The 19,166-nt window shown below is 41.9% G+C and overlaps 1 protein-coding gene and 1 long non-coding RNA gene across 2 annotated transcripts in view; one reads left to right on the forward strand and one right to left on the reverse strand.

The window, feature by feature from the left end:
- The window catches only part of LOC146783876 (uncharacterized), a 120,297-nt gene extending 101,859 nt beyond the window's left edge, over nt 1-18,438 (forward strand). The window contains exons 3-4 of the long non-coding RNA XR_014970578.1: nt 105-248; nt 14,257-18,438. This is a non-coding gene — a long non-coding RNA (uncharacterized LOC146783876). The remainder of the gene's footprint in view (nt 1-104; nt 249-14,256) is intronic.
- Nucleotides 1-19,166, reverse strand: part of TMEM116 (transmembrane protein 116) — a 214,677-nt gene that overhangs the window by 20,140 nt on the left and 175,371 nt on the right. The window contains exons 5-6 of the mRNA XM_085634079.1: nt 8,616-8,699; nt 189-238 (exon numbers count right to left, since the gene is read on the reverse strand). Coding sequence (XP_085490205.1) covers nt 189-238; nt 8,616-8,699 — 134 coding nt within the window. The remainder of the gene's footprint in view (nt 1-188; nt 239-8,615; nt 8,700-19,166) is intronic.

The following is a 19,166-nucleotide window of genomic DNA, read 5'->3' on the forward strand; positions in this document are numbered from 1 at the left end:
CTGTAGTGTAATTCTAAATACCTATCTCCACAAGGGCTGGATACATGCGGAATTTCTTGAGTTCCACTACCTAAATGATTCTTTTTTAAATTACTTGCATGTAGATAAATCATCCTGCGTGGACCAACTTGGCCTACCCCTTGCCACAATGACGATGAAACATATCACTGATTAAAACAAACCCTTACCTTGATAAGATTATTGCCATTCGCCTAAGAAGACTTGATCGTGCTGATGCCTGCATAAATGTAAGTTTTGGTAGTATCAACATTTGCTCTTTAATACAACATGGTATTATGAGATTAACTATCAATGTGGCAAATCTGCAAATCAATGTTGGTGTGAGACACTGCATATTTGGGAATCTTGTACACATTAAAAACGTTCTGTACCCACTTGAGATTCAAACGTTTGTTTTTTGTTCAATCCATTCCAATACAATACTGTATCAGGTCAGCAACATGACCATTACCCACAACACGTACAAAGGGAGAGACTCTTTGATAATCTTGACCCCAAGATTTTTCAAGGGGGATTTTTACAGTAAAGTACTGAATCACCTTTACTGGATAACTAGTTACCAAGGGAATGAACTGTTAATTAATGTTTGCCAATGAACCGGTAGGCCTAGACTGGATAATGAATGATTCCTAGACAATGTGTGTAAAATATTACATGAAATTAATAAAAACTAATCAGAAACCAGATCTCAAGGAAACAGTCAGTTTCGTTCAGTAGCATCTGCTTGGAAAGTGAATGTGAATCCAATAACTCCCATCCACTCAACGCCCCTAAAAACAAAGATATGTTTGCAATAAAACGGTTCTAACAATTCATTATTGCATTATGTTAATGATTTTAATAAAAACATGTTGGAGCATACCCTCATTGCCATTCTATGGCTAGGCTAGAATGTCTCTCTACAAATATTGTCATTCCCATTTATAAACATTTTAACAAAGTCATCTCCGTGAAATCTATTTGATTAGCATCTGTCTCAGTCAGGCATCCCCTCGATCACTCGTTCCAAGATTTTCAGTAACTCAATGAAAGAAAAAGGTTCCACAATAACATTATGATTGTTTATTTTAAAAGTGACCTTATTTTTCCAAGAGGGAGATTTCCACAAGTTCACAGTTTAATGTGGTTATTTGTTGTGAAAATCTGGGGTTAGCAATATTTTTTAAAAACTGTGATATCGCAAAAACATATATGATGCCTGTTTATTTACATTATTTTGTTTCTGAAAGATATTTGTGCTAAGTCTATTGTTAAGTTCAACAGCTTAACCACTAGAACACACCTTATTTCAAAAAAACGGATCAACTAATAATAAAATATTGTTCATGTTATTTTTAAAGAGTAACAAATATGTACCAGATTCATAAAGTGGCCTTCATACAATTATTCCTACTTTTGAAGCCAATTTTCCAATTTGTTAGTATTCTCGAAGAATTCCAGCAAAAAAATCTGTGGCAGCCGCAAATGTTCAAGAGTCATGAAATGCATAAGCATTTCCACATTTGAAAATGTACTGGGCCCAAATGTCTGTACGTGTAAATGTACCGCTTAATGCATTTACATTATACTTTTTGCACCTGTGCAGCACCTCAGAGAAAGCAGAGATCAGCATTCCTCATCTCACTTCATTTTATTGGTTTAAACAGTGAAAACGAATTCCATTATTAGTGTACATGTGTGGGAATTTTAATTATGTACATTCAGTGGAGTGACTTTGGGAAATTCGGTACTTCAGGAATATGCAAATATACTTTATGTAAATCAATAGAACTGCCATTGGCTGCTCCTTCGCTACAGAGCTAGCGAGTATGTTCCTGAATGCATACAAGAAGAGGTGGAACATCTACTAGGAAACGTGTGAGTTGGAAAAGTGTCGCAAGGTTTTTGCAATGGAGAATGAACAACAATGTTGGGGTATTTTCTAATATTATTAAAATCCATACACGTAATGCACTGCAAGTGTCCCTGGCTAGATCAGACACATCCTATTCCCTATCCAATAGAAATAATTATTAAACAATATACTGGAAGAAAGATCTTCTTTACCCAAATATAATGCATGGGATTCTGCAATCCCTGTATAAAAGCCTGTCTCTAATTACTTTATAATCAGTGACTTGTGCGGCACAGAGTCACAAATTATGAAGAAATGACATCAGAACTCAACTGTAATCATTTATTACAACTGAGTTCTGACATCACAATGCCTGCTGCCCAAGCCAGCACCTGGAGGGAAAGGCAGGTCAGGTCATGGAGGACATATGAAATGCTTTTTCTGTCTTCTGCTCTGTTTTACTAGCTATATAGCGACAACCAGTAAGGTGATATTTATTGTAACATCTTTATTTTTTGCACTCCCTAGGAAATTATAGAAAAGTTTGAATCTTTCTGCATGTTTCTACACATTCTGTGCTACTTCGCCCTTTTTGGGAAAAAATGGTTTGCATTAAACTGATTCTAATATCTTTTTGCAACCGATATCTAACAGCTTTTTTATGTGTTTAATTTTGCTCTACTAATTCTTTTTTTATTCTTCATGTTTGCAAACATTCTCTCTATGTTATATGAAAAATATATGGACCAAGTATTTAAGTGGTTTGCAGAAAAGGTGATGGTGTGAACATGTATTATATTGTATAAAGGACCCCCTGCTGTACATAAGAATATTGCAAGTCACCTTGGAGTTTCAGAACTGTATAAAGAAACTCGCCCTTTGGCCTTGTTCCTCTATATCATGGGTACTCACAAACATTTTCCCGAAGGCCGCAAAGTTTGGTCTTTGGTGGCCGCACTGATGCCAGCAGAGGAGGGGGTTTAAAGTGGGTATAGGGGAAGCGAAGCACTTATATCTACTTGCTGAACTCAATTGTACAATGTGAAACCAGAAAACCTGGGATGAATCCCGGCTTCTTGACGTGACCAAATTGTGTGACCCTGGGCAATTGTTTTATTTCAATTTCCCTCCTTTTTCTTCATTGTCACATATAAAATGACCCTGAAATACATGACTTATGGATGCATGCTGTACAAAACCTTCTCCTGTGCTTGGATATAATCACTAATGGCATTGTTCTCAGAGTGGGGGTGTTAAGCATGAACGTTTCTAAATGCATGTTTGAAAACCATGACTTTAAAAAATACTTCTAAATGCCCTGCTATAATTTGATTTACTAAGGTGAAATAGTTCTACAAGTCAATGAAATACACTTTTCGAATTTTGAAAAGACTATTGTATTTTTACATGTTTGCTGTCTTTAAAAATAAATGTGTTCCTAAAGTTAAGGACCTCTTTATTTCCTTTTAACTGCAATTAGCCTTTAAATAAGTGCATGCTGTATATCTAACATTTTTTTTAATGCTAGCGCTGAATCGAGCAAACAGTAGCCCAGTACTGCTGCTGCTTAGGGGCAGCATGTAAAGGTCAGGAGGGCCGCATGCTGCCCCCGGGCCGTACTTTGAGTATTACTGCTCTATATGGTCATGGGTTGTCCTTGGTGACTCGCAATATCCTTATAATGTATGGATGGGGATACTTTATCCCATATTTAACAGACCATATTGATTCCATCAAGGAGAACTTCCGTATCTTAAAAGATGCCCAGACTTCGAAAGCCCTCTGAGCGCAAACAAATGGTAGAAATGCTCTATGCAATGATGGTAGCCTAACAACATGATTCTCCCTGCACTAAGCACAAACTCAAATCATACAGTGCTGCTTAGTTCTTAGAAAAAAATAAATGTGATGCACTATTTGGATATTCAAGTACCTTCTTGTGTTATTTCGTATGGAATGCCACAACTCTACAAATAACCATTAATAGTTTCTATACTCAGCTGAATTGCTAGTTTTTTTTAAATGAAGCTTCCCTTTGTTTTATTTGCTTTAGCAATGTTGGATATGTAGGACTCAGTACACAAAACATGCGTTGCCTTGGGGACATATGTGTTCAAGAGGAGATGTGTTACAGTTACCACTGGGAATGTGGTGGCAATTCACATATTGCGCCTTTGTTAGTATCCACAACCATTCCCGAAGTTTTGATTCCACCCCATTTGCCTAGGTAAATTTATTCCCAAAAAGTTAGGAGTAGCCATGCAAATGGGACTGAAAATATTTCCTAACACCCCCATATGTTGTGGGAGTATATAAAATGGGATTTATCTACATCGAAAAATGTTTTCTCTATGGAGAAAAAGAGAAAAAATGGTACCCGCACAAGTGCACATTTCTGTCCCACTTAATCCAATCCACTGGATAGAATTAGCATCACTAACATAATTTACAATTTGTGTGGATTTCGATGAGCATTCCTGGAGATTTTTACAACTTGCCTGTGAAGTGAGAAAATGACGCAAACTGTAGTAGGAAAGTTACACTACCTATACGCCTGACTTCTTGGTGCTTGGGGCTCAATCCACAAAGTGCCTTAGGGTTGTATCTTACAAATAAAACCTGCACTGGGAGATTTAGCCCACATTTAGAAGCTGTTTTATGATTTTCTAGAATTCACAAAGGTTTCCAAGAGTACTGCTGGGAATCTGTAACTTGTGCAAATTCCCAAACAAGTCTATTGAAAGGTAGTTCTGCATTCATAATTGTAAGCAGTGTAAAATTGTACATGCGAAAATGCCTTTGCATTTGTACAATTGCAAATGTTTTCATCAACAATCTGGGGATATCCTTTCCCATTCTCATTGTAGCAATGGATTTCCTCCTGTCTCTGATCGCTTTCAGCATGGGAAACGATTGTGGAGAAGCTTGTAAAAACAAAAAAAACTCATGACTTCATGGGTATGCATACATATTCCAGGGTGTTGTCACCATGGAACGCCTACTGGGAGAGGAGTTACTCATGCAACAATCAATCAATCATTCAATCAGTAGTATTGTAGCGTGCTTCTTTTCACCGATAGGAGTATTCAGGTGCTGGCAGGGTCCAGATGATTAGCTGAATGGCCAGGTTTTTTAGGGACTTTCGAAACTCTGAAAGAGATGGGGAGATCCATAGATGAAAGGATAGCTCATTCCGTGTCTTCGCTGCTAGGTAGGAGAAGGAGCGACCTCCGCATGTGCTATGTAGGATGCTAGGGTGAGGGTTAGAGAAAGGGACATGGAGCGAAGGTGTTTGTGGGGCTGAGAAAAGTTCAAGCGGTGGTTTAAGTAGGCGAGTCTGCAGTTGTGTAGGCCCTTGTATACAGGGATCAGGAGCTAGAACTGGCATCTTTTCTGTATAGAGAGGCAGTGGAGTTCCTTGAAGTAGGGGGTGATATGGGTGTGTCTAGGTAGATCCAGGACAAGTCTGACTGTAGAATTCTGTATGATCTGTAGTCGTTGGACAGGTTGAGTTGCGATCCCTGTATAGAGAGCGTTGCTGTATTCCAGTTGGCTCGAGATGAGGGCCTGGGTGATGGTGCGGCTTAAGCTTTGGGGTAGCCATTTGAATATTTTAAGAACCATGCGGAAGATGAAGAAGTAGGAGACAGACGAGACGGGGTTGACCTAAGTTGTCATGGTTAGCTTGTTGTCCAGAATGATGCCTAGGTTCCTAGAGTGGTCAGTGGGAGTAGGAGTAGGTCTGAGTTCCGAGGACCACCAGGATGCATCCCATGGGGAGCTTTTCTTCCTGAAAATCAGTACCTCTGTCTTGTCTGAGTTGAGCTTCAGGCATCTGTGGAAGTTGGTCTTGGTGGTGTCTTCAGAGAGGGAGAAGATGAGTTGTGTCATCGGCATAGTATATGATGTTGAGTCCATGAGTTTTGGCAATGCCAACCAGAGGTGTCATATAAGTGTTGAAGAGGTTGGGGCTTAGCGAGAATCCTTAGGGTACTCCGCAGATGAATTCTTTGGGTTCTGAAGTGAAGGAGGCAAAGGGCGGACTGTTTGCGTTCTCCCGGGGAGTAAAGAGGCGATCCATCTGAGAGCGGCTCCTTGGATGCCTATGTTGTGAAGCCTTGTGATGAGTGTGTGGTGGGAGTCCGTATTGAATGCTGCCGAAATGTCTAGGAGGATCAGAGCCACAGTCTCTCCTCAGTCATATGTCATTGGTAGAGGCAATGAGGGTTGCCTCTGTGCTATAGTTGCTACGGAATCCGGATTGGGAGGAGTTGAGTAAGAGGTTCTGTTCCAGATATGAGGAGAGTTGTTGATTGATGCCTTTTACTAATACTTTGGTCGGAAACGGGAGCACGGAGATCAGTCGGTAGTTGTTGAGTTCACTGGGGTCTGCTGATGGTTTCTTTAGTAGGCCGTTGACATCTGCATGTTTCCATTCCTCAGGGAAGGCTGCCGTGGCAACTGAGGTGGTGAGCATGTGGCTGATTCTGGCTTCACCTAGGTTGAAGATGTGGTTGGGGCCTCTGAGTGGACTGAATTCACAATGAAGGCAGTGTCCTGTGGGGCAAGCTGGGTCCATGCGGTCAGTTGGATATCTGTGGTGGTAGCAGGTTGTTTGAGGAAGTCAGTGGTCTTGGGCTGGGGTTTGAAGTTTATTTGGATGTTGGCAATCTTGTCATGGAAGAAGTTTGCAAGCTTGTCGCAGAGTACCTGTGAGAGGGTAATGTTGTTTGTTACAGCTGAGGGGTTGGAAAATTCTTTGACAATGGTGAAGAGTTCTCTGCTGTTATTGAAGCCTGATTCGAACTTTAAGGCTAAGGCTTTTTTCTAAAATTCTCTCAACTGTCTTTGGTAGAGGTTGAGGGCTGTCTTGAAGGTGGTCTCGTCTGTCATGTCCTTGCTGGTGCACAATTTCTTTTCCAGTTTACAGTGTTGTTTAGCGGTTTTGAGGTCTTCAGTGTACCAGCTGGCCTGCTTGGTGGACCTTCTGAGGATGTTGTTGCTGATGAGAGCGATGCTGGTGGCACAGTGGTGATCCTATTATTGACGTTTCTGATGTTCTGGTCTAGGTTGTTGAAGATGGGGTGGGTATTGTTGAGGGTGTTGATCCATGATCTCTTTTCTTGACTATAGAAAACCAGACACTCAGCAGCGCCGATTATTGAAAATTGAGGCCCAATTGATGATGGGCAAGATTTGGAACCTTGTTTGGAAAGTTCATTTGTTCAAAACAATCAGGAAATTAATATCATTTCATGACTTATATCGCATTTTCAATACTCAATTGGAGAGAGGTTATGAAGATTGAACAACCTTACGGAATTACTTAACCATTCTGAGAAAACCCTGGTAGAGGGATTTAGTGTACCGGAAAAGGAGACGTCCCTGGGTTTCTTTGAGTAGTGAGAAAGTGTAGTACAAAAGGTGTACTACATTGGTTGAATTTATATATACCATATGAGAGTTACAATAACAGTCTTGATAAAGATGGTTTAATAAGGACGATACCATTGAAACGCGGCAACGCTATAATCCCTAATCTGGGTGGTTGGCTGGAATAACCGATATAAAACATTTTTCAACATATAGAGTTCCAGCCTGAAATATCATCCTGTCACAGATTGGCTCTATTGATGACACAGTGTACTGTCTTATAAAAAAAACTCTTTTATTTATCTTCATTCTTTCTTTTTATTCAGTATGCTGTATTTGATGTTTATATAAATTGTGTAGGATATTTTTATTGTGTATATGTATGCAACATAGGAGACTGGATTCTCTTGTAAAATGTTGTTTTGTATTGAATTGATAAAAAGCTTTTTAATGATTACAATAAATCTACTCAAATAATTCTAATTTCACATCTGCGTGGTGGCACACTGAATTGAGTAAAGGCTGATATTTCACCTTTGGTGCTATGTCTGTATGAAGTGGCATATTTAATTTGGTTGAATATGAAGAGTGGTGTGTAATATATAGTCCACCAGAGGATACATTGGCAGTTATTGAATTGCAAAACGGTACCCTATTCCTTTGGCGCATAAGAGGTCCCTCTCACTTGGTTTTTGAGCTTTAAGACTTTGCTCCAGCTGTGGTGGGGGGCAATGGGCAGACTGGGGCGGAGGTCCATCAGCTAGTGATGTTGAAGTGGACAATGGAGTGGTCCGTCCAGGTGAGTTCCATGCTGTAACTGTACCTGATACAATTGCAGGATTCTAAAATGGGGTCTAGTGTGTGGCCTGCGGTGTGCGTGGGGTCATGGATGAAATCGGTGAGTCCGATGTTGTTCGTGCTCTTGAGGAGGTTGATGTTGATGTCATTGTGGTCATCGAGATGGAAGTTGATTCATAATGTTATATTATACTGGGCTTCTATTGTCCATTAGCAAACTCCTTCAAAGGTGCACTTTCATATTTAGTGAATTTAAAAAGTGTTATTGTAAGTTTAACTTACAAGAGTACGTGACTTTGTGAATTAACCCCTTTGTGTTTAATTCATGGCTGAGCCAATGGGTTCAAGAACAAATGGTTACATGTGGTAGGGAAATTGTAAGTGTTGAATCTATTAGGTAAATCTACATATCTGTGCAAGAGTGTTTGCTCTCCACCCCTTCACTCCCTCCAATACAGACATGAGTCCTTGCAAATTTTTTAAGTGATGGTGTTAGCAACATAGGTTATTGAGGTGAGGTACGTTCAGATGCTGGGCTCAACACACTTTCCTTTAACATACAGCATTGGAAGTAAATCTATATACTTACCACATTGTTTATCTTGTCTATCAGGTCGTTATGCAATTGCCAAGTATAATGTGCAGTGTAGAAAAATGATGACATATAAAATATCTGAAACAATAAAGAAGCATTTATTATATTAACATTTTTAATGTAAACAAACTAGGAATATGCAATAGAGGCTATGGTTCCGTTTCACTTATAGAGGAAAAGCAATTGTTATGTCTATTAACTTTAGCTCCGTTTCATAAATCTTCACACATTATTTACAGTTCGCCTAACATGTTGCATCTACTTTTGAGAAAATTGGTCAAAGGGTAAAGGTAATACAAGGTGGCCCCATCTCACTGAACGCCCTATATAAATTTTCAAGCACACAGCAAAACCAGTTTTGTGGTTTCAATCAATCAATCAAGGGTTTATAGAGTGCAGCTACTCACCCGTGAGGGTCTCAAGGCACTGAGGGAGGGAAGGAGGGAAACGGCGGATGCTGATCCGTGGGGTGCTGGGGTTCAGTCAAAGTAAATCTGATAACTAGTTTTTAAACAGGACAGTTTGGGTGTCGATTCACTTTGAAAATCAAAAGTTGAATGAAAAAAATCCGAATGGCCACTACAGGGGTTCACGAATCACCCAAAAACTGATTTTCGATCCTCTGTCATCTTGGTGGTTGAGAGCATCTGATTAACGGAGAGGAGCTCTTTTGAATCAGCTCAATGCCAGTTCACAATCCACTCACATCATAATAAGGAGAGATGCTAATGCCCCTCTACCACGTTAACCTATGTTGAAGAAAATTACAGAGGCTTGTGAGTCTAGAAACTGATCTGCAAATGAAAAATAAAATAATCAATAGGGCAGAGGGGTTTTAAACTGTAGAAAGGGGGGACCTACAAGTTCTTGTGTGGGCATAGCTCCCCATCCTCCACACCATCTATGACCATGACATGTCAATTGCTCACTGACCTTGCTCAAAGTTCATGGGGTAAAAAATGTGCATTCGCCCCTCACCCTAGACCCTTCCAGTGACCGGGCAGGTGAAAGCTGCCATGACTGCTTTGTTTGCTTCACTTATGTTAGGGTGGAGTAGACTCTGCTGCTCCCAGTCATCACAGTGATGCTGCTGAGCACCAGGAGAGATGTCAGCTGCCCTATCAGCTTCTCCTATTTGCAGGTAAAGCAAGTGGGGCAACTCCTAGATGCCTAGGCCCTGCAGAATCAGAGCAATGCATGTCAGGGCAGTGAATATATCATAAGAAGATAGAGCCGTTCATCAGGTTTTCGCTGTCCAAGAAGCATCGCGCTTCTGCATGCCTCTTGGAGGATGACTGCTGGTGGCTCCTTGAGCTTCATCAGTTCTCTGCTAGATTAGATGTAGCAGTTGCTAGTGGCACACTATCCTTTTAACTATGAGCCCTGGCTGTGATTGGGGTGGTCATAAGTCTTAGTGGATACAGTTTTTGCAGGCACAGCTGTCACTGCCACGGATTCAGTAATCCCAAAAGGGGGAAACAAGTACACATTGTTCTAGAAATAGCTGCTTGGCTTTATGGTCAGAATAAAATGCAATATCTGATGTTCAACCAGGACCAGACCAGCAATGGATTGTGCAGGGAAAATGGTAAGGATTCAATTTGTTGAACGCCGACGACTGAGTTTAGAATAAATATATATAATAGGGGAAGGACCTTCACAAGCAATCTTAGACATGCCTGGCAGGATTTAAATTGAGAATCAAGTGGACTAAAAGCAAAGTATGATAATGTCTTTAATTTCAAACTTATTAAAATTGTTGCCTATAATGTTATAATTTATAAAGTGCCACTTCATGAACTGGCATGAAGATTTTTTCTGCAATAGATATTAGAAATTGTTCTAGCTAAATAGCATGACAAGGAAACCAATATATCTAATGCTACCTATTTAGCAGACTGCCCTCCTCAACAGGGGTATGCAATAGAATTAATTATGCACAGGATCTAACTATCTATGTGCTGTGCTTGTGTTCCTGTTCCAGGAGAATTAGTAAAGGCACAACATTCGAACATCTTCCCAATAGATCTTAGGGGCTACTTTTGCTAGTCTTCAGTTGATATCTTCTATCCTTATAGTTTTGTTATAGTAATCTAAAAAACACCTGAAGCTGCTGTATTCTTCCCATCATGTTAAGTAAGTCCTCTATGTGAGATACTCCATCAGTGCTCTAAGGGAAGTATCTTAAATTTTAAAAAGAATTGAAAAAGGGCCACTGGCAAGACCAACAAAACAAAGGCAAAATTATATTGTTGGCTTTATATGTGGAACAAAGAGATAGATGCTACAGTGCTTCATCTAGTCCAGTTGCAATTGGATGATCTGTTCCTTTACTTTTCGAAATTTCTAGAGAAAGTAAGTAAAATAAGCACTATTTGGTCAGATGGCTGTGGTCTAGTAAAGTCTTCCTTTACGCTTGCGAAAGTGCCAGCTGCACGCTCTATCAGGCTGAGAGAGACAATCTTGCATGACTGGTGGGAAATGTAGGTGTGTAGTTTTTATTATGTGAGCTTAATCTCTTTGACTTCTTAATTATTGGCTTAACTGTGGTTCATGGAGTTTCCGGCTTTTCCTCTGTCTACCCATTTGTGAGGGTTAGTTGGTGCCAGCAACGCTCCAGCATGTTGTATGCAAGTGCATAACTTACTTAGATTTTCCTCAGGAGTATTGTGAAACTGGGTTGCACTGGTAACTCGTTAGTATTTTGTCAAACAAAGTTCTAAAGTCCAACTGAGGTGTTAAAGTGGGTTACAACAAGTCTATTGCCCTATTTTTATTTTTTGTAGAGAGAAATCCAAGACAATTTTTCCAGAACTAGAATGCATAGGTAGGCAAAAGCTAATTAGTGAGCGAGGCAGCGTAATGCACAAAGACTGAATTTGGTAAGGTACACGATGGTCGCAACACCTTGAATTAGTAGTCCGGGTAATGAGTTCATTCGCCAATGTTCTCAGAAGTAAAAATCCAAAGCCGTGTTCGGCAAGAACCAGCACAACTTAATTCACAAATCTATCATTTTGCCTATCTATACATTCTAGTTCTGGAGAATTTGTCATGGGAGTTCTCTAGAATGAGATTCGTGCCCTGTTAAAGTTTGATTGTAGGTAAAATACATTGGCTGCTCTTTTGGCTGTTTGTGTATGAAGAAATAATCGATAAAGAACTTGTACAAAAGAAATTGATTGGAACAACTTTTGAATTTGATTGCCTGGATTTAAAACTCTGTCTGTTGCCTCTCTGATATGATACACAATATCTAATGTTGGGTTGTTTGGTAGCCAACCTAATTAGGCGGGTAACAAGTAGGCTTATTTAGTGGGTACAGTGGCCCTTAGCTGCCATTCCCTTTTGTGTATATTATTATTTTTTCAATGATATACGACTGAGAGGGTGCCAGTAATGTGTATGAGATTGCGTGATCTTCCTTCACACAGCCACAACTGTGACATAACTAATGGGATGTTCTGTCTGGTTTTAGTTGTTCTGAAGAGATAATAAAGGGGACTCTTGTGCAAGGACCTGGAGGAAGCGGTTGGGATGGTATAAATGGTCCTCTCAGCTGTCCCAGGAAGAGGCCTTGAGAAGATGGACAGAGTCAAAAATAGTGCTATTTTTCAAAGCAATGCCTGGGGTTAGTCTAGGAAGGGTTCTCGGCTCTTGGAGTCATGCCCAACTAATGTAAGCAACTTCCTCCTTGAAGTAAGCGTACTGCATTTACCAGAATGCAATGGGGTGACCTGTGCTGGGATGACAGCAGTGTGCTCCCTCCCCTCTTAAGAACATCATAAAAGGCCAGGCCTGTCCTTTCACTTTGGTGAGCAGTGTCCTCCTAACCTCATGCTTTCTTCAAGAATGCGCACTGCTTTAATTTCTGTATGGGAGCCTTATGTCTCATGGGTCCTTGCTGTCCCATGTTGTTAATCAAAGTGCAAGGTATACACTACTGCCAATGTTTACTTCTTTAGGAGGAGTGCCCTCGTGACAGTAGACACTCATACCCCATACACACTCAAAAGAGAGCAACGGAAGGGGGTGGGGACAATGTTTTAATCTAGACACTTCTCTAGCTTAAAGGACTGCCAGCACTCAGTGGCAACTTGTCCCTGCCACCACACCAGATCTACTTCAGGCCTATGCGGTTTCTCACTGTGGACCTATAACTCTGTTATTATACAGCCAGTTAACTCCACCTCATTAACATAACACCGGATTGGCCTGCCAGGTTCATTTAAACAGCCCCGATTCTTACAGTCTTAACCACATCTCCCTCACTGAGCCTCTTCATAAATCCTGTTTGAGTGAGGGAGAGGCTCAAAAATAGGCCACCCTCTGCCATGAAGACAACACCCATGGACGCAGATGATGGACCAGACTCTGGCCCAACGCTGCCACTTTGTCTCTTGGTATCTCTCAGAATCCTTTAGGATCACTGCAGGAAATGCCCAAAATGTTGGTATAAGCACTTAGCATCTTCAAAAAACAGTCAATGCATGTTAAGTTTATGGACCACATTGGGAACTACAATTTCGAACACAAAATGTATCTGAAGAGCTCTCAGATCAATGGAAATGTGTTGCTGTGGCCACTATCACATGAAGCACCAACAGGGATTTACAGATCTATTTTGCATAACATAATTGCAAGGGATGATAGGGAATATACCCTAATCACAGAGAGAAAGAATAATATCACCACATAAAAATAGCATATCTAATCACAGTAATCAGCAGAAAATATGCACTTATTTTCCAAAAGCAAATTTAGGGGGAGATGGTATTAATGCCTCTATACCCTATAACTCTAGCTCTACTCTAGACTGGACCACTAACCTAAAGACTGTATTGATACTAGTATGTAATGTGCACAGGGAGAAGCATATTCACAGTACAAGCTAGTCAGGGTACATACTGGTATTGAGTGTACCTGTAGAATCAGCATTTCTGGGATTGTTTACAGCTTTGGTCATAAAGGATGAACATAAACAAAACTTTCCAAAAACAATGTATGTCAATTTAAGTGGAAAATTGCATGGTGACTGGTCAAGTCATAGGGGATCCCACTGGAATTGAAATTCTCAAAAGTAATTATTGATAAGTGAAAACTCAAATACACTTTGCTTGAGGACCAGTGAGTATGCAGATGTGGAGTCTGGACTTGAAGTTGTATCCTTTCCCACTGGGGATGGGGAAAGAGGAGTGACACTGTGTCCATGTGCCTATGTGTGCATGTATATATGTGTCATAGGTCTATGTGTGTCTGTGTATGTGCATCTGTTCTCTTACGGACATACTATTTTTGTTTGTGTGTTCATGTGCATGTGTGCGCATGCAGGTATCTGGTGACCACCTCCTGGCATCTGGTTGTCCCCATCTGGCATCTGGTTGTCACCTCCTGGCATCTGGTTATCACCACCTTTTCATTGCCCTCAGAAAGCTACTGTGACAAAAAAAAGCCCTTATGAAGTTCTGAGCATGGGTTATGATGGCCATAGAACAAAAGACCAAGTTACCTACATTCCGTAATGCCTATTCTGGTAAAGATTATATTTAACCACATATTTATCACCTTGTGTATTTCTCCAGGTATCAGAATGGTTCTGGAAACTTTTGCTAACAATTCCTTTGCATGTTGGCAGGTGGCATTGGGCGGTTCTACGTCGGACTGGTCCCGCCCCAGATGTGACGTCAGAGCCCCATGTATGTACCACCTCTGCGCGCTGAAGTCACTTTCTTTCTGATCTCTGTCCGAACCAACCGACGAGAAGCCATTAAAACCAGAGTATGGCATTGTGCAGACTTTCAGATTTTATATCTTATTAATGCATTAAATGAGACCATTCTACAGAACAGGGAGGAGGGTGGGTCAATAAGGAATCTGTAGTTCGATAGAGTTTCTACCAGAACAGCGTTACCGAAGGTAAGTAACTTGTTCTTCTAATAGAAACTTCTAAATGCAGATTCCTCACCTTGTGAACACATACCAAAGCAGTACCTCCCCAGGTTTTGGGTCTGTGGAAGGGTTCAGACCAGGAAATCTTACAGGACAGGTTGGACGAAATGCCAGTCTTGGCAGTCCAGAAAACAGTGTTTCGTGATTGCCTGGAGGGATGCCCACATGGCAGCCTGGCAGATGTCTAGAACTGTCAAAGTAGTAGCAGCCTTTGCTCTGGTGGAATGAGCATGTAAGCCTTCTAGGCGCAGCTTTTTAGCCTGAGTGAATATTGTACTGTGCTGCACCCTGACCATCCAAAATCAAAGTTGTAATGTAGGTCGAATTTTGTCTGGAACGCTGGCAAGATGTCCCTCCACCCCATTTTCCCACAACACGTGTGAGGACCCACCCAGGAGGTAAAAGGTATTTATGGACCTTAAGGCGAAGCTGATAGAGGAGGAGGAGAATGTAAGTCTGCTGAATGTCTCCATCCATTTAGACTCTCTGTCGGGGGACTCATAGGGGATGAATTGGGCTTCAGGTGAATGGTGGATGCCTGTGCTGCTAAGCCTTCTGGATAAGAAGAATCATAGAGGAGAAAATCTGGATCTACATGAGTGGGTCTGTGCCACCTCGCCACTTGCCTATTCACTGGGGGAGCAAGATCCTGGTTTCACCCAGGTGCCCACCAAGATATCAGTCAGGGCCATATTAAAGGGTAATAGAGGTTTTTGGTTCTTTTGTCCAGGGTTGAGGAGTTCAATGAGTACATTGGTTTTCACCTCAGTGGTAGGTAAAGTGAGGTCCAAAACCTCTGCTGCCCTTCTGATCACTGTGATGAAGGAGGCAGATTCTTCCGTTGCCATAGCCTGAGTTGGGTATGAGAGACCAATATCCGGGAACGTATCCAGACCACTGGCATCCTGAATGTCATCAAATATATTGCTTTTATCATATTGGTCTTGGTCAACTTCATTGTCCCAATAATTATAGTGGAGGACATATGTGTCAGCTTCTAATTGGCCATATCGTCGAGGTCTGGGTGGGAGAGGATGGGTCTATAAGTCTAATGAGACGATCGTCTCACTTTCCGGCATCCTGGTGTCAGTGTCCAAACCATTGGCGTCAGCCGTAACGCCGACAGTGGTATCGGATATGGCACTATGGATGAATTCAACCGGTGCAACGGGGCTAAATGCGGCAGAGCTGAACTCGAGGAAGAGGACAGCCTTGCATCTAGGTCCATGACACACTTGGCATCAGGATGAATGTGCCAACAGTGACCCAACTGGATGCCCCGTTGGATGGTTGCCATCTGAAGGAAAGCCAGGGGGACTCGGTGGAGCACCAAAATTGTATTAAAGGGCTCTTTCAGCATTCAGAGCTGTTTGTGGCACCGTTGATGGCACTGGGAATTCGGAGCGAATCTGGAATCTGCCCCAGCTCTCAAAACGGTTCCAACGAGGAGGACTGACTTTATCGCCTAGAGGTGCCTGGTCTGCTCCAGGGCTCTAAGTGGTGTGAGTGATGGGACAATGGAGACTCAAGCCTGGACTTATGTTTCTTGGGCTTTTTCAACTTACCAAAACCCCATGCCCTAGATTACGATCAGTCAAGGAAGTGGTCTCAGGCAAGAGGGCACCTGCGCCCTCTACCGGGATCACTTCTTTGTCTTTAGAAGTTTGCAACATAAGTTTCGCTTCTCAGTCGCAGACAGCCTCATGGTTCATTTTGGCACAGCAGTCACACGAAGCAGAGTCTTGTTTGGATCTGAGCCGCCTGAGACAAATGTACAGGGTGGCAATAACCAACACTTGATGGTGGAAGATACGATACCGCTTAAAACCTGTTGACATACTGCCCACCAACAAGTTTTAGAGGAAAACAAGTCTGTCAGAATGACAGGACTCAAATGCTCTAGATCTGCACCAAAAGGGGCAGAAAAAAAGAAACTGATGTCTGCGCACAGAGGTGACGCACATATGGCGCCCCATCATCACAACCGGCATCACAACCGGGGCAATACAGAACCGGGCGGCCAGACTTGTCCTCTGCATCCCCCGGCACGAACACATCAGCCACACCCGCGGCGACTCCACTGGCTTCCCGTGGAGAAGAGAGTCACCTTCAAGATTCTCACTCATGCCTACAAATGCCTGCTCAGCTCTCGGAGCTGTTTGTGGCACCGTTGATGGCCCTGGGAATTCGGAGCGAATCTGGAATCTGCCCCAGCTCTCGAAACGGTTCCAACGAGGAGGACTGACTTTGTCGCCTAGAGGTGCCCGGTCTGCTGCAGGGCTCTAAGTGGTGTGAGTGACGGAACAATGGAGACTCAAGCCTGGAATTATGTTTCTTGGCCCTTTTCAACTTACCAAAACCCCATGACCTAGATTACGATCAGTCAAGGAAGTGGCCTCAGTCAAGAGGGCACCTGCGCCCTCTACCGGGATCGCTTCTTCGTCTTTCGAAGTTTGCAACATAAGTTTCGCTTCTCAGTCGCAGACAGCCTCATGGTTCATTTTGGCACAGCAGTCACACGAAGCAGAGTCTTGTTTGGATCTGAGCCGCCTGAGACAAATGTCCAGGGTGTCAATAACCAACACTTGATGGTGGTAGATACGATACCGCTTAAAACCTGTTGACATACTGCCCACCGACAACTTTTAGAGGAAAACAAGTCTGTCAGAATGACAGGACTCAAATGCTCTGGATCTGCATCAAAAGGGGGAGAAAAAAAGAAACTGATGTCTGCGCACAGAGGTGACGCACATATGGGGCCCCAGCATCACAACCGGCATCACAACCGGGGCAATACAGAACAGCGCGTCCAGACTCGTCCTCGGCATCCCCAGGCATGAACACATCAGCCAACACCTGCGGCGACTCCACTGGCTTCCCGTGGGGAAGAGAGTCACCTTCAAGATTCTCACTCATGCCTACAAATGCCTGCACAACAACGGACCCAAAGCCCTTAACCACAGAATAAATTTCCACATACCCAAAAGGAACCTGCGTTCTTCCAACCTCGCACTGGCTGAAACCCCGCACATCCTCAGGGCCAGATCAAGCGGTAGATCATTTGCCCACATCACAGCCAAGACTTGGAACGAGCTACTGGCAGACATCAGACGTGCCCCCTCCCTGAACACCTTCAGAAAAACCCTGAAGACTTGGCTCTTCGGCTGAACGGAGCAGCATACCAACCCCCCCTCCCCCTCAGCGCCTTGAGACCCTCATGGGTGAGTAGCACGCTTACAATTCCCTGATTGATTGATTGATTGATTGATTGATTGATTGATTGATTGGGGCTTGACGGATCCGACGCCGAGCCGGACAATGTCCCCTGCCAACGCATGAGGGAATTGCTGGCAAATGTTTCTGAATGCAGTCTGGTGCCTGGGGAAATTCAGAAGATGAGGAATCTGCAGTTAGTCTCTATCAGAAATAGTTATTTTCAGAAAATTACAATTAATCATATAAAACATGCAATAAAGACAAGTGAATCTGTGTTTGTGGCATATATCATGACTACCTCCATGCCACACTTCTAATCCTATTTCTGTAAAATGGGAAAATTAATAGTACAAAATTAAATTAATGAATTACTTTTTAAAATACAGAGCATGCAGTGATGTCTGATGTGCCCTACACTGTGCTGAACACACCTTTGATGCCCACTGCAATTTCACATTTTAAAAAGGGTGGACTGTAAATCTCTCACACAAATAAGACTTTTGAGTAGGTGCCAACTATTCAGTCAGTCTGCTGTCGTTCATTAACAGTGAATGATTCATAAAACAATACAAGTGGATTTATATTTCACTATCAAATTGTAGTCATCACAGTAATGTAAATAAACATCAACCTTAAGAGAAGAGGACCAAAATATACGGTAAAGAGATTTATTTTATTTATTTATTTTATTTTTTGTGTTTTCTATAGCGCGAACTTGACCCAATCCTGGGTGTCAGAGTGCTTTACAATTCAGCAGCAATCAGTTTCGTTCACAGTTTACAAAATTACAACTAATAAACATATTAAGTCTTACTAGGCTACCACTAGGGTTATAGTAGTACATGTCATGGCATACTTTCATATAAAATGTAATATCCTTTCTAAAGGAAACCTGGTTTAGAACTGGATGCAGTTACAAGTACAGACCAATAAGCATGTGGCTTGATAGAGGTATCGTCAATTAGCTATCGTCCCTGAGTCTTGCGTATGGACTTGGGCATCCAAGCAGGTCTGACAACATTACAAAACAATAAATGTATGTAGATCAATAACACTGAACTATAAGGGATACTAAAATAACACAACGAACATGTTAAAATATAAATGAAATAATGTACATGTTAAAACATGTTGACAAGTAAAATGTCTACATTTCACTTTGATACAAATTCAGTCTGAGAACAAACTGGCAGGATCTGACAAGGTCCATTCAGTGCGACATCATAATCAAAATATGCTTTGTAACAATCGTACTCCACTAGAACACTTCAACAGCAAGGCTCATATCATTCGTTAAGATTTCACCCTTACAGAGAAGATCAACAGAGGCCCCAACTGCACTGACCATGAAGTAATACTTCAACGTGGATTCACATACTT

The sequence above is a fragment of the Triturus cristatus genome, chromosome 11 (genome assembly GCF_964204655.1).
Source record: "Triturus cristatus chromosome 11, aTriCri1.1, whole genome shotgun sequence".
NCBI lineage: Eukaryota > Metazoa > Chordata > Amphibia > Caudata > Salamandridae > Triturus > Triturus cristatus.